Source organism: Sander lucioperca, chromosome 13, assembly GCF_008315115.2.
Source record: "Sander lucioperca isolate FBNREF2018 chromosome 13, SLUC_FBN_1.2, whole genome shotgun sequence".
NCBI lineage: Eukaryota > Metazoa > Chordata > Actinopteri > Perciformes > Percidae > Sander > Sander lucioperca.
The window spans coordinates 346,391-359,401 of NC_050185.1; the positions used below are offsets into that span (position 1 = coordinate 346,391).

The window sequence follows — 13,011 nt, forward strand, 5'->3', positions numbered from 1 at the left end:
TGAATGCTACTGAATAAAGATTTTCTTTATTCAGAATCAAAGTTTTGATTTTTGACATTGTTTTGTGTTTTGTTTTAAAATCCTTGTGCGTTAAAAAAATTTCAAAAAATTGAAAGAACAGTTTTTGCCTGCTGGGAAGACAAATCTTTCATGTTTATATCACACAACTGCAGTCGGCTCAAATAGGATGTTACAGTTAGAAGCTCCCAGTTGGTCTAGCTCATGCTAGAGGAATTTGAAAACAAACAAATGCTTCATAGCGAGGCCTTTTCGGGCCTGTTCTGACCTGGTACTAAAATCCGATCTGAGTGATCCGATCGGAAGTGGACAGCTCTAGGTGCGTGTGTTTTCACCTGTCTGTAGAATGTGTCTCCAAAAGCGTCCTCAGGGACCACTTATCGGATCTCACTTCCCCGCTCTATATGCAAATAAACATGTACATCATTTCTGTTTGCATATAGGCTAGTTGTGTGTTTATAATGTCAGTTGTTACTTTCACATAAATCAAGTGAAAAATGAAAAGCGCTGCCCACAGTCTGTCTGTGTGCCGACCACAGACTGTAGCCTATATATATATATATATATATATATATATATATATAAATAAAAGGGTCTCGACATGAGGAGATCTACTGACGGGTGGCAGGACCTGTACAGGTGAGTAAGCTGTTTTTAAAAGTCTCAGTGTGTTCAGCTCTCAGTACGTTTGTAGCTTTTAACTGGATCTTGAAGTTTAGTTTATATTATAACTGCTTTATTTTACGTTTCATGTTCGCTTATAGGAGTTACGTTACTGTTGATGAAGCCCCAACATTTCCTAATTTTGCTGCTTCATAATAAAAGCATTAAAATAACAAAATAACGGAGGACTTTTATTGTGAAGAACTTATAGGAAATGAAACCGTTTTGACCACTCATTTCACCGTGTGAAACTTATAAATAACAGAAGGAGATGACATAAGAGCAGGAAGTTTTGTAGTAGCCTAATGTCCTACATTGGTGAATTCTGGGTCGTTTTTATGAAACTCAAAATAACATTATTTTCAAGGCAACAGTGCTGCAGAGAGCTCGATTCAGCCGGGGATATAGGAGCAGGCAGCATGCAGGAACAAAAACACTGACAAACTACTAACAGAATATGATAATACCATCCAAAATGCACGATTCACCCAGAAAACAGGGTCTTCTTTTCAATGTACCCTTAAGCCAGATCTTAAGACACCCAAGGCATGTCAAGGCTGGTTTATTGATAGAGCACATTTCATTACAGAGAAACTTAATGTGCCTTATATAAAAAAGATAAATAAAAAAAATTAAGCATATTCAACATCAAGCATAATGAAGAAAAAAAAGGACATATTTATACATACTCCCAACACACACACACACACACACACACACACACACACACACACATAGATCGCAGCTCCAATGGCAAAGCCTTCCAGAGGGCAGGTCCACAGTAACTAAAAGCACCTTTTACACTTTGTATGATCAGGTTCTCACTGATGCCCCTGTGCATCTATGTGTTTTATTTCCAAGTTGTCCCAAACTGCTGATTACTAATGTTGCAGCTGCTGTTGCTGCTGTCTTTGGAAACGAAGAGACACGTTTATGCAGCTGAAACTTCCTCTCATCTCGATGTTTACTGCATGCATTAAGTTGTGTTCATCATTTGTGTCAAAGGACCTGAGGAATTTCTCAAATTTGTCTTGGATTTGCATTCACACAGAGACCTTGTAAAAAATAACAGCCGCTTTGGCAACAACACTTGCCTCCACAAAAATTGCTGTTTTAATTACCCATGTTTTCAAACCAAGCTGTACCTTTTCCCCCAGCATCTCTTAATCTCTGCACAACCCAAAAAGTAATACAATACATGAAATATTTCACAATAAAAGAAGTCAGAAATTATTCATCATGTCTTCAGTGGCATATCCTAATTAAGAGCATGTGGTTGCATTGTAAGCTGTAGTTTAAACCCTTGCAGGCTCCTTCAAGTCAATCTGTTGAGTCCAAAGCATGTTGGCTGTTGAATTACAACATTCAATAGCAACAGCACCATTATTTCTTATGCTTACAAACTATCTGAGAGCTGGAAGTGGTTTAACACAAACAGGGCCATCTACAACTGTACTGCTTTCATCAAGCATTAGGAATTCTCAGGGGAAAACACAAGATGAATGTTTGCTTTGTGAAGCCACTGGGACACACCAATTAAAGTAGCAAACAATGTCAACATGACCCACTTTCCTGTCTCCTCGGCGACGCACGTTGTCAACCACCACTCTGTCAGCAAGGCAGAAGTTGCAACACAGACTCCACATCGCCGTGCCTGTACAGTATTAGTTCAACGCAGAGCATTGTGCCCTCTGCCCCCTAGGCATGTTTGTGCTCTGCCTACATATACACTGTGTCACACTATATATTGGCATGCAGATACATGCTTTTCTGTCAAATCCAGCTGGTTTAATATGTCCAGGATTAGTCTGCAAACGTGTAATCTGCCTGTGCAGAAATTAAATATTGTGAAATAAAAGCTGAAGGAAGTCACAGAGCAGACGTCTCGCTGAGAAATCTAATTATCTTGAAAAGAGTGGCTATCCCTGATTTTTTAAATGCCACAGTTATTTTGACCGGCTTAAAAAAACATAAGATTCAGGCAGATAAAATATGCACCCTGTGTAGCCAATTTTCAGCAAATCTGCATCAGGTGGACTTGAAGTTTCAGAAAAAATAATTACCAGTAAAAAAAGAATGAAGCAGCTTATCACTGAGTTCATTATTGTATTGTATAAGTAAGTACAAGTATTTATTGTAGTAGCTCACATAGCTGACCTGAACCTCTCATGAATGCAGGTCAAACAACAGGTCAAATGCTTGCATCTCAAATATCAGACATACTCATGTCATTAATATGCAAGTCTAGTGTTTCTCCTATAATGCTATAGGCCTGGCGGGCTGTCAGGCTAAAAATACTTTTTTATGCCAAAAATAAAACCAAATATCAATTCCAGTGTTTTCCATATATTCATTCTGCAGTGACGCACCGCCATGAGTCCATGAACAATTCCAGTGTCTGTGGTTGTGAGCGATGGTGAAAAGGTGGTCTTTTTTGTTTTTAGCACAGAAACGAGAAAATATTTGGTTCAAGCAGCCGGTTATACAGTAACTTAAGAGGGAATTTGGCCTTGTATGCTCTGATTAATTTTGCATGCAGTAACACACCAGTCATAGTTTAGTTTTAATGAGAACTCAACTCCTGGCATTTGCTCCTGGTGTTCTCCACCACTGGTTTGGAAGGACATAACAGGAGTAACAGGTCAACCAGCTTTAAACGTGACGTTTTTTTCTGTTTAAATAGGTGCTGTCCAGCGGATCTAATTCATGCCAGTGTGAAGAGTGGTTTGTGTGGATTTCAAAAGGTAACTGTTAAATATTTGGAAAGGTATGTGATAAATATTTAAAGAAACTTTAAAGTGTTAAATTTCAGAAGAGAATTTGGTGTTTTCATAATGATCCATTGTACAGCATGTTAAATCACTATTGTGCTTCTCAGTGTGGATTTCATAGATTGGAGCTCTTTTCTTTCATGGACTTTGTTGGTCTATCATTCATCTTTCTAATGTTGACTGGATGAACAGTTGGTTAATAAATGGTCTATGACAGTAGGCCAGGCTATTTTGTTCCCATAAATCCCATCCAAGTTAATTTTACCTCAGTTTTGGCTCAATAGCCAACTGTAGTCAAAAGCATAAGAAATCTCCAGGGAGGGCAGCGCTGCTGACTGGTTTTTCTCCAGGCCTCCATCAACTCAGTGGTAAAAGAGCTTTTCCTCCTCTCTGGTTCCTTTTAGGGGCCACTCTCAGCTGACATCTAAGGCTGCAATAATGACCACTGGTCATAGGAGTACAAGCTCAGTGAAGGCATCCTTTATGGCTATGATGTTTTGGGGTTTTAAGAGTTCTAACAGGATCCCAGGAGGTTTATTCAGTTTAACAACAGCTATCAGCTGAGTCTTACAAATATCTCAGCTAAGGGGTGGAGACTTGTATGTCAGCTCAATAAGTCCCAGTTTGTTCCAGTCCTCACTATCAGGTTTAGTTTCAGTACAGAATATAAGCCAAAATTCACCAGATTGGTCCGTTCTCCAAACAGATCAGTGTCTTCACATTCTGTTCCACACCTTCTCTCTACCAGTTGGCTAATGTATTCAGCAACTACAAAGTGAGCTTCACATTGCAAATACATTTATTCTATCTTTTATTTAAAGTGCATCTAACAGAGCTTCTCAGTGGCCCTCTCTGCACCCCTAGCTGGGGCTTCTGGGTAGGAATAACCTTTTACCTACATAAATAATAGTTTCTGTGCACCGCATGCTCATTCCAAACTCATCCATTCAGGACCCTAATTACACACACATACACACACACACACACACACACACACACACACACACACACCAACTATACAAATATGAAAATAGAAAACAATATGTCTTTTAAACACCACATTCATGAGCTTTCCTTTGACTGCCAATTAAAAATATAACAATATTGCTAAAACTTTAATTTTCATGTACAGTAAGAGGTGTGGTTCCAGGGGGATTAAGAAAGTAGATTTCCCTGAGGATTTTGAGCTAAGTCTAACCGAAGGCACCATCTCTGTTACAGCTGAAATGACTCCATTAACGGTTGCAGACAGGGTGGGAGGCCAGAGCTTTCTTCAGCCGATCACCATCAGCAGGGTCCAAACATGTTGCAGAAAGGTAATAGAATAACAGATGTCTCTTCACGCTGCTTTAGTGTAAAACATTTTTATGGCTATGAGATCTGCTACCAACACCGACCTCCCCCATCAACACCATCAGCTCTACTATTTTCTTTTTTTTCCCTTTAAATGGAAACTGAACTGCCTTTGAGCCTACCTGTGGATCCCCACACCCCCAGCCACCAAGCTTTCCTGTCACTCCCTATTACAGTCTAATGACATTCCTTAATAGATCATCTAAGAACCCCTCAGTACCCAGGTTATTTTTTCCTGAGTCTCATCCTGTCCCCAGGGACAGTTCTTCCATCAATGAGCAGACATTTTAATCTGACAATTCTACCAATGAAAAAAAAATATTACTGGTAAAACAAAAGTCCTAAGATTAAATTGAGAACACAATGCTTGACTTTTGTTTTGACCGTCAACAACTGAGTCAATCAGAATGCAGAAGCATGATAACTCGTGTGAGTTAGTTAGAACTGCTTTCATTCCCTGCTGCCTTCATTTTTGAGCATTTCCCCACAGAGTTTGTTCTTGGCAAGGTAAACTTCATTGAATTTCAATCAACAAAGCGTTTCACTTCTTGTTTTGATGCAGTCCCATGGACTTGAAAAATGACTGTCACTATGAGATCATTACAGAATGGAAACAACCTGACACTCACCAGGGCAACATGAGTCATACTGCCTCATGTGGGAGGTTGCGTGTGTGTGTGTGTGTGTGTGTGTGTGTGTGTGTGTGTGTGTGGGTTTACCTATGATCTCATTTAGTTTCAGCTACTGTTGCTGGTTGATTCTGGACATTTCGGTGAGCAAGGTGCATTTTTTTGTTGGGGGAGTTGTTGAAAACTGCATCGGGGGAAGCCCACTGTACTGCCCGACACACAAGCTAGCCTGATGTGAGGCCCCAGCATTAGACACACTTCTTACCTTGACAAAACAGACTGAAAAGATGAATCCCCACTGAGCAAATATATTGTCAAGATGACCTGATTCTGTTTTCTCTTCTGTCATTAGTCTCCCTTTGCGCCGTGCAGTACTTTCACCTAAACATAAATAGCTGCCACTAAAGACAGTGTGCCATCAACATTAACTATGTGTTGTGAGTTAATTAAACTGTGGTGAGAGGTTACCTCATGGTGCTTTGTCATAAAGCCTCACGCCTGGCCAGGCAAACATGATGGCTCTGTGAGCTTCACCTGATACCTGATCTCCTACACTAGATCCTCTTGCTGATGCAAAGTTTCCATGTATTGATTTAAGTAAAATGCAACTTGTGATAATTCTGTATAAAAACCGACTCAAAATTATTTCTAAAGCAAAAAAAGGAAAGGAAAATCATTTCCAAGAAGTTAAAGTTCGTGTTTATAATGAAGCTGTGTGCAAAATCATCTTGCTTGCTGATTGCATTTCAGCCTCCATGTGTGTTTTCCAGATGTTTATTTATTCAACAGTATGTTTGCATTCACATGTGAATGAGGGAAAAACAACTCAGTTAATTAAATAGATCCACATTTTTCCTGTCGAGTCTGCTGACTAAAACATTATTCCAGCTCGAGTGAGAAAATCAGGCCCTCTGGTGAGAAGACTGTAGCGCTGAATCACTGATGCATTATCCTACTGTAGACTTCATACCATGACTACATTTTACCACCAACATTTCTTCTGATTGGTGATATTATCTTCATGACATCCCAAGCTGCTTCAGCTTTTTTGTAAATGATTTATAAAGAATTGAATTAAAACAGCCTTCTGTTTAGCTAGTCATTCAAATTGAAATAATTTCACCAGCAGCTCATGGGAGATGGACTTGTCTTAATCCATAGAGAAACCTTGAAAACCTTTAACCCCTTTCACATGACAATAGCAAGTTATAGGATGTTTATGTGACGTGGCTGAACAGGGCTTTCTGAATAACAGATCAAACTAAAGCCATCTGACAGAAAGATTTAGCCGGCTCTTCAAACACATTGTGACCTTTCAGAAATCACCTATTGGGATTGTTGGATGAAGGCAGTTGAAGGTAGCTGCACTCCCCCCCCTCCCCCCACATATCCACCCGCACCCCTCCCCCTCCCTCACCACCACCCACTCCCACAAAGGTATTTTTTTCTCTCCAGAAAAAGGCAAGCTGTTTTACAGGTCAGGGCAGTTGGAGATAGCATTTCAAACCATCCCGTCCCCCAAGCTAAAGCAACTAAAAGTGCAACGGCATACCACACCCATTATCTTATCTACCCCTTTTTTTTAAGGAGGGCAGTTTGGTTTAGGGGAGCTTCACCTATATGCCTATTATTCACAACCTAAGCATTTGGTACTTTGGTCCATTTCAAAGCACTTGTGTATAATCACAGCCTATCCATGCTCAAAAAGGATCAAAGCCTTACAGCAAAGGAACAGGTACTGTAATGGGGGCTGAGTTAGGGCTGGGCAATATATATAGATATTATATCGACATCGATATACAGTATGATACTAGATGTTGTCTTAAATTTGGAATATCGTAATATCGTGATATGACATAAGTGTTGTCTTTTCCTGGTTTTAAAGGCTGTTGTAAAGTGATGTCATTTTCTAAATTTACCAGGCTGACAGCTGTTCTATTATTGGCCTTTACCCACTTAGTCATTATGTCCACATTACTGATGATTAATCATCTGAAGTCTAATTGTGTACATTTCTTGTGAAAGCACCAAAAGTCAACCCTACAATATTGCGGCAATATCGACATCGAGGTATTTGGTCAAAATATCGTGATATTTGATTTTCTCCATATTTCCCAGCTCTAGACTGAGTCCTCTGAGAAAAGTGCTGTGAAAAATGGTAAATTTAAATAATGCTAGTGCAATAAGATGGAAAGACATTGGGATAATTCATTGTTTATCTGGCAACATTTGGTAGATTTGTAAAGTGTGTTAATAACTGGTAGTTACTAAATATCTGGCAGGTAGCAGGACTTTTTTTTTTTTTACAGCAATTATCATTTAGATTCTCTTTACTGGCCGGAAACGGGAAAAATTTTTAAACTTACAAGTTATATTTCATTCAAACTTATCTTTTATGAGACTCCCTTTGTTGCAATAATTGAGTTTTAGTCTGTGATACAGAGGGAAGAGTGACAACTCTAAAACCAATCTGTCCTGCAACAGGGAGCCAAAGTCCTGCCTCACCTCAGGGTGGGTTTCTGCTTACTACCTCATACTTCTCTCTGCTTTGTCATTGAAAGTTCCTGTCAATGATCTTTATTCTAGTTAAACAGTATCTCTAATGCTCTACTGGACAGTCAAATCTTAGGACCTTGCAGTTTTAGCCAAAATAATGGAAATGAAACCACACTATTATTTTCCAGCTTTTAAGGCAGGAAAATGAAAGAGAAGTACAGCAGACCTACACTATCTGAGGTCAGTGGAAGAAAGGCCATTTTATAAAGGGGACAGGACTTCAGGTCTCTATTATGGAGTACTAATTGCTTCGTGGGCGCTCAGACCAAAACAAAGTGAGGGGCTGTGTTGGTGTTGCTTCAGGTAGCCTACCAATGAGACATAAAATATGATCCAGGAAGTCCAGTTTGAGTAAAAGATCCATGAGTTTGAAGGCTATAAGACGCAGAAGACTGCACAGTGGTTGATATTACTATGAGACACAATATCACAACTCTAGAAAGTTATCATGTGACAATCATTTTAACTTCTGTTGCAACAATCACGAGGTAGACATACGGCAGTAATCTAACCAGGAATGTGTGCTTGTATGTATGCCTATGCATGTCATATGAAGGTAAGGGTGCATTTTGTTGCTTGAGGTTCCAATTTCTGGAGCCCCATGGCTCTTTTATTACCTATAGTACTATTACAAATGACTGCAGAGATAAAATGCCACGTCAACCTAAAATGCTTGCTAACACAACAGGGGATCTTACTGAATCATGTGAAAGTGCTCGTAATTCACTTACACTCCTAATGTGAAAAACCTGTTCTCTTAAAAAGCAATTCTTTGTCACTAATGATGACTTTTCTAAACAGTGTTTACCATTCACCTCTACATTTCTTTCCAACAACACACACTTTGCAGTACCCCCTGTGCTACCCATCTGTGCTGGCAGCTTACCACTCTAAAGTCACCCTGAAAAGCCTCCCATGGCTTCAAACTTCTGAGTCTGAAAGTCCCTTTGAAAGCATTCCCTCTTTGATGTGAAGAATGCTACAGATCAAGCTGGAAACTGACTTCAGCTGCTATCTAGTGTGCTTATATCTGTCATCAAGTGGAGGATAAATACGGATTTTATCCTGAATGAAATGTGAACCCCACCCCCCAAAAAGTGTTCCCTCCTCCTGTGAAGTCACTGATCCAGAGACAGGCCAGAATCATCAAGTGATGGAGATGGTGACCCTGGCTGTATTGAGTACACCAAGAACCAATTACCCCCTCCCTCCACACACACCCACTCAGCCACCCGCCCTCCAGTCACCCTGACAAGGAGCAGCTCTGTGAACGATGAGAGATGGCCAGTGACACAGACACAACTCAGAGATAAGAGCTGGGAGGATATCTATTCTGACTTATCCTGTCTAGTGACACAAGACAATGTGAGTCAGTGGTGCCAGCGCTGGTGACAGTGTTTGAACTCTTTCAGAGCCCAGCCCCTGTTTTTCTCACCAAGAAAAAACATTCCCTATCAGCATCAGAGATTATACAGGGCTAAACCACTGATTCCCAAAATAGGGCTTTGCTAGCCCCATGGGGCTTTTTTTAAAAAATGCTCCAGGTTGCACCCCTCAGTATGATTTAATGAGAATGTTCAGTTGCTTTTTATGGTCTACTCTTATTAGATGTTACATTATCCCACACAATAGTCAAATACAATCAGTTCAAATACAAGTCCACAGCATTTAGACCTTGAGAGGGAAAACACATAAGATCACTTGATTTGAATGACAAAGTAATTTGATGTGGAAGTGTGTTATCTCTGGCCTCTTCAGGCCCATTCAAACACACCCAATAATAAACACACACGCAGCCACACGTAACACACACAAACAGAGGCTTGGAATTCAAACAACCACATCCTTAATTAGAAACAAAGCCCAGGGTTCAAACCCAGCTCCATGGCATCAAATGTCTGCTCCATGCGGGCCGGGGGGGGGTGTTTGTTTGGCCAGGGTCGGCTTTAATAAGAGGCTAGGAGGATCACGGATCGTAAAACCACCTGTATTCAGTTTGCCCACCTGTTATTTACAGGATTTTTTTTACCCAACATTTAAAGCTGGCAGAGCTCTTAATGAATCCATAGGCCGAGAGATACTATGACGATACAGACTTTTAGTTTATCTACGCGCCTTTCTATTCGCAACACTTTCCTTTTAGTTTTTTAACAGAAAATGGCTAAATTTCTTTTTATGGTAAAGCCCTCGAAACCAATGATGGATTTTCCACCACGTAACGTTACTAGTTATTCTGTCACTGCAGCCAAACAAGCGTAAAAAGAAGTAAATATGACGACACATCAGTAACTAGCCTACTACACAGTCATAAAACAAGAGCCGTAACTTCAGGTGTAGGTTGCTTCACCCTGCAGGTATTAAGCTAACATTCAGGCTATAACCGCCAAGTTACTACACATAACGTGGCTACAGTAGCTAAAGGCAATAGACTAGCTAAGTTACCTGTGTAAAACCACACACAGTATATCGTGTCCAAACTGTTCTGAAAGGTATTCCTACTACATAAAATAACTTGGCTTACCTTGGAGAAGCGTCACGGCGTTCACGAAAGCCAGCAATAGGAAAGCAGCGGAGTCCATCCTTAAACAGAAACTGTACGGGTCTGTGGATACCTCTGGTGAGCTTTAAGAAATGAGGAGTTGAAGTCGGTCTCAGCTGTACAAATATGGCCCGCAGATATGTCACTCTTGTTTGGATGAGCCGTGGAAAGTCCGAAACATACCAAGCAGTTTCGGTGAGGGAGCGCAGGTGAAAAACAGCGAGCTGACTGCGAGGACAGGAGGAGGAGGAGGAGGCGGAGGAGGAGGAGGCGGAGGAGGAGGAGGCGGAGGAGGAGGAGGCGGAAGCTCCACGGGACTTTTGCTCTTATGTCGCTTTGAAATGCTGTCGGAAATATGGACACTCCCACAACACGTGAAGGTCAGCAAACAAAACCTCAAATACTACCGTTAAGTCTGTTTTTTGTTCAGCGTAGCCTGATATGATGTTGCGGAAGTGTAGAGCTTTGAGGCATTCACGAAACAATAAAAAGAATGTAAAGTAGACTACAGCAACTTTTGCAGGACTATTACACAGTATTATCACAAATCAGAAATCACCAAGACAAATCACACAGCAGAATCTCGGTATCATTCTGGGAACGAGGAGGAGGCTTAGCTGATGAATGACAAAATATTAGGCTATTGGTTGAGGTGATGCATTATGCAGACTATGGGGTAGATTAAGACACTGCAAATCAACGTGTTATTCACATGGATGTATTAAGAGAACGAATAGATTCCCATTCCCAAACAGATTGCTTTTTTTTCAGTTTCCCGTGCTCCAGACAGGGTTCAGACCATTGTCCATATCCAGTATAGGCTTTGGGGTCTTGGCGGCATTCCCCCCAGAAGAAATGTTTAGAATCTTAACAGCTAAACTGACTATTTTGAAGCAAAAATCCAAGATGATTTAAATAATGTTACTGAGTACAGACTACATGTTAGTAAAGAGTAATAATAATAATAATAATAGTTTTATTCCATCCGCCGGATTTCACTCTTTTCATCCGGATGTCCGTTACCTTCCTCTTTCTTTGTGTTGGCGTTCTAACCTCTGGTGGATTTCTGAGGACTATGTTTAACTGCTCCTCAGATCTCTGCAGGGTAAATCCAGACAGCTAGCTAGACTATCTGTCCAATCTGAGTTTTCTGTTGCACAACTAAAACAACCTTTGAACGTACACATGTTCCACCAAAACAAGTTCCTTTCTGAGGCTGTTTTGCAGAGGCACCGTGGCTCTGCCTGGTGCTTAGCGCCGCCCAAGATGATTGGGATTAGTTTAAAGCTTTAGTGCGTAACTTTTTGATATTAATGAACATCCTTTACATTTAAACCGTTGCCAAATGAGTTGCTACAAAGCTAATTAAGAGCTTTTCTAATTATCAGCTCCACACAACTCTCTCTGTATTTCTTAGTATGACTATGTTCAGAAGATTGTGGCGTCCGGCGACTTTCTCGAGCAGAAACTCGAGTGAAGATAATGACCTCTTCTGAAGAGTCCATCATGTTTTTTTAATCCTCCGTGTCCTCCTTGGCTACTAGCAACTGCGTGGAGGAGGGGTGGGGTCGCGTGCGCGATCACCAAAGGCTTGTATCATGTGGACGCGCCAACAGTGTTATTCCTTATGGGGGCAACATAAACTACGCACTATAGCTTTAAAGAAATGCCAATAAACCAGAGCATGTTTGTCTCCCATTCCAGAAAGTAGTGCCACCTCCTAGACCTTCCTCCTCCGCAGCGCTGTGGAGGAAGGTCTGGCAAAGCGAGACTAACTAACAAGCGTCAGTTAATACTGAAGCCACTTTTTCAAAACTCTTTATACAGTCTGCATTACCAACTTGTATCTCTCATGTATCTTGCCAGTTAACCTCACCTCCAAAACTCACTAAAATACTGCAATTCTCACTAAGAAAGCATCACTCATAACACACTGACCTGAAAAACGACACGGAGCATTAGGCTACCTAAATGATGAACTTTCATCTTTGAAGTTTGAATGATTTTTCACATACATCAGTATTTATATAATAATAACACCTTTATTGACATGACTAAAGTAATGCACTTCTCTAACCTCTGTGCTACCAACTGCCCAAGTTGCCCACCTATTTTTTCTCCCAGCCCACCCTAATAAAGCAAGATTGAATCAGCCCTGCCGGTCATTGTGTTTGTAATTCATGCACCAACCCCCTGAACCAATTCTGCTAAAATGCAATCACATTTCCTGCTTTACACTCAGAGTTAGCAGAGAAAGGGATCATGACGTGAGCGGGCGTGAGCAACGCAATGCATTGTGGTATCTTAGGGAACGGAGCTACGGTAGGTAGAGACTGAGTAGTAGAGAGGGAGTGATAGGCTGCGGCTGGGAATCAAAAGAAGGATGGGAAATAGGCCTACGGTTTTTGACAACCACCAAGTCAAAATGGTTATTTTATATTACTGTAATTAGCTTGTTCTTGTTTCCTAAATGTGTCACAAG

At 40.8% G+C, this 13,011-nt stretch overlaps 1 protein-coding gene across 9 annotated transcripts in view; it reads right to left on the reverse strand.

Annotated features, from left to right (window-relative positions):
- Positions 1-10,847, reverse strand: part of alcama (activated leukocyte cell adhesion molecule a) — a 70,196-nt gene extending 59,349 nt beyond the window's left edge. For 6 of the 9 annotated variants that reach the window (XR_004894958.1, XR_004894957.1, XR_004107011.2 and 3 more), the window contains exon 1: positions 10,512-10,787. Coding sequence is in view for 5 of the 9 variants with exons in the window: in XM_031311104.2 (XP_031166964.1) it covers positions 10,512-10,569 (58 nt within the window). In the remaining 4 variants the exon portion in view is untranslated. Of the gene's footprint in view, positions 1-10,511 lie in introns of all 9 variants that reach the window. The other 3 variants (XM_031311105.2, XM_031311102.2, XM_031311107.2) reach the window with 2 other exon arrangements.
- Positions 10,848-13,011: the final 2,164 nt, after the last annotated feature.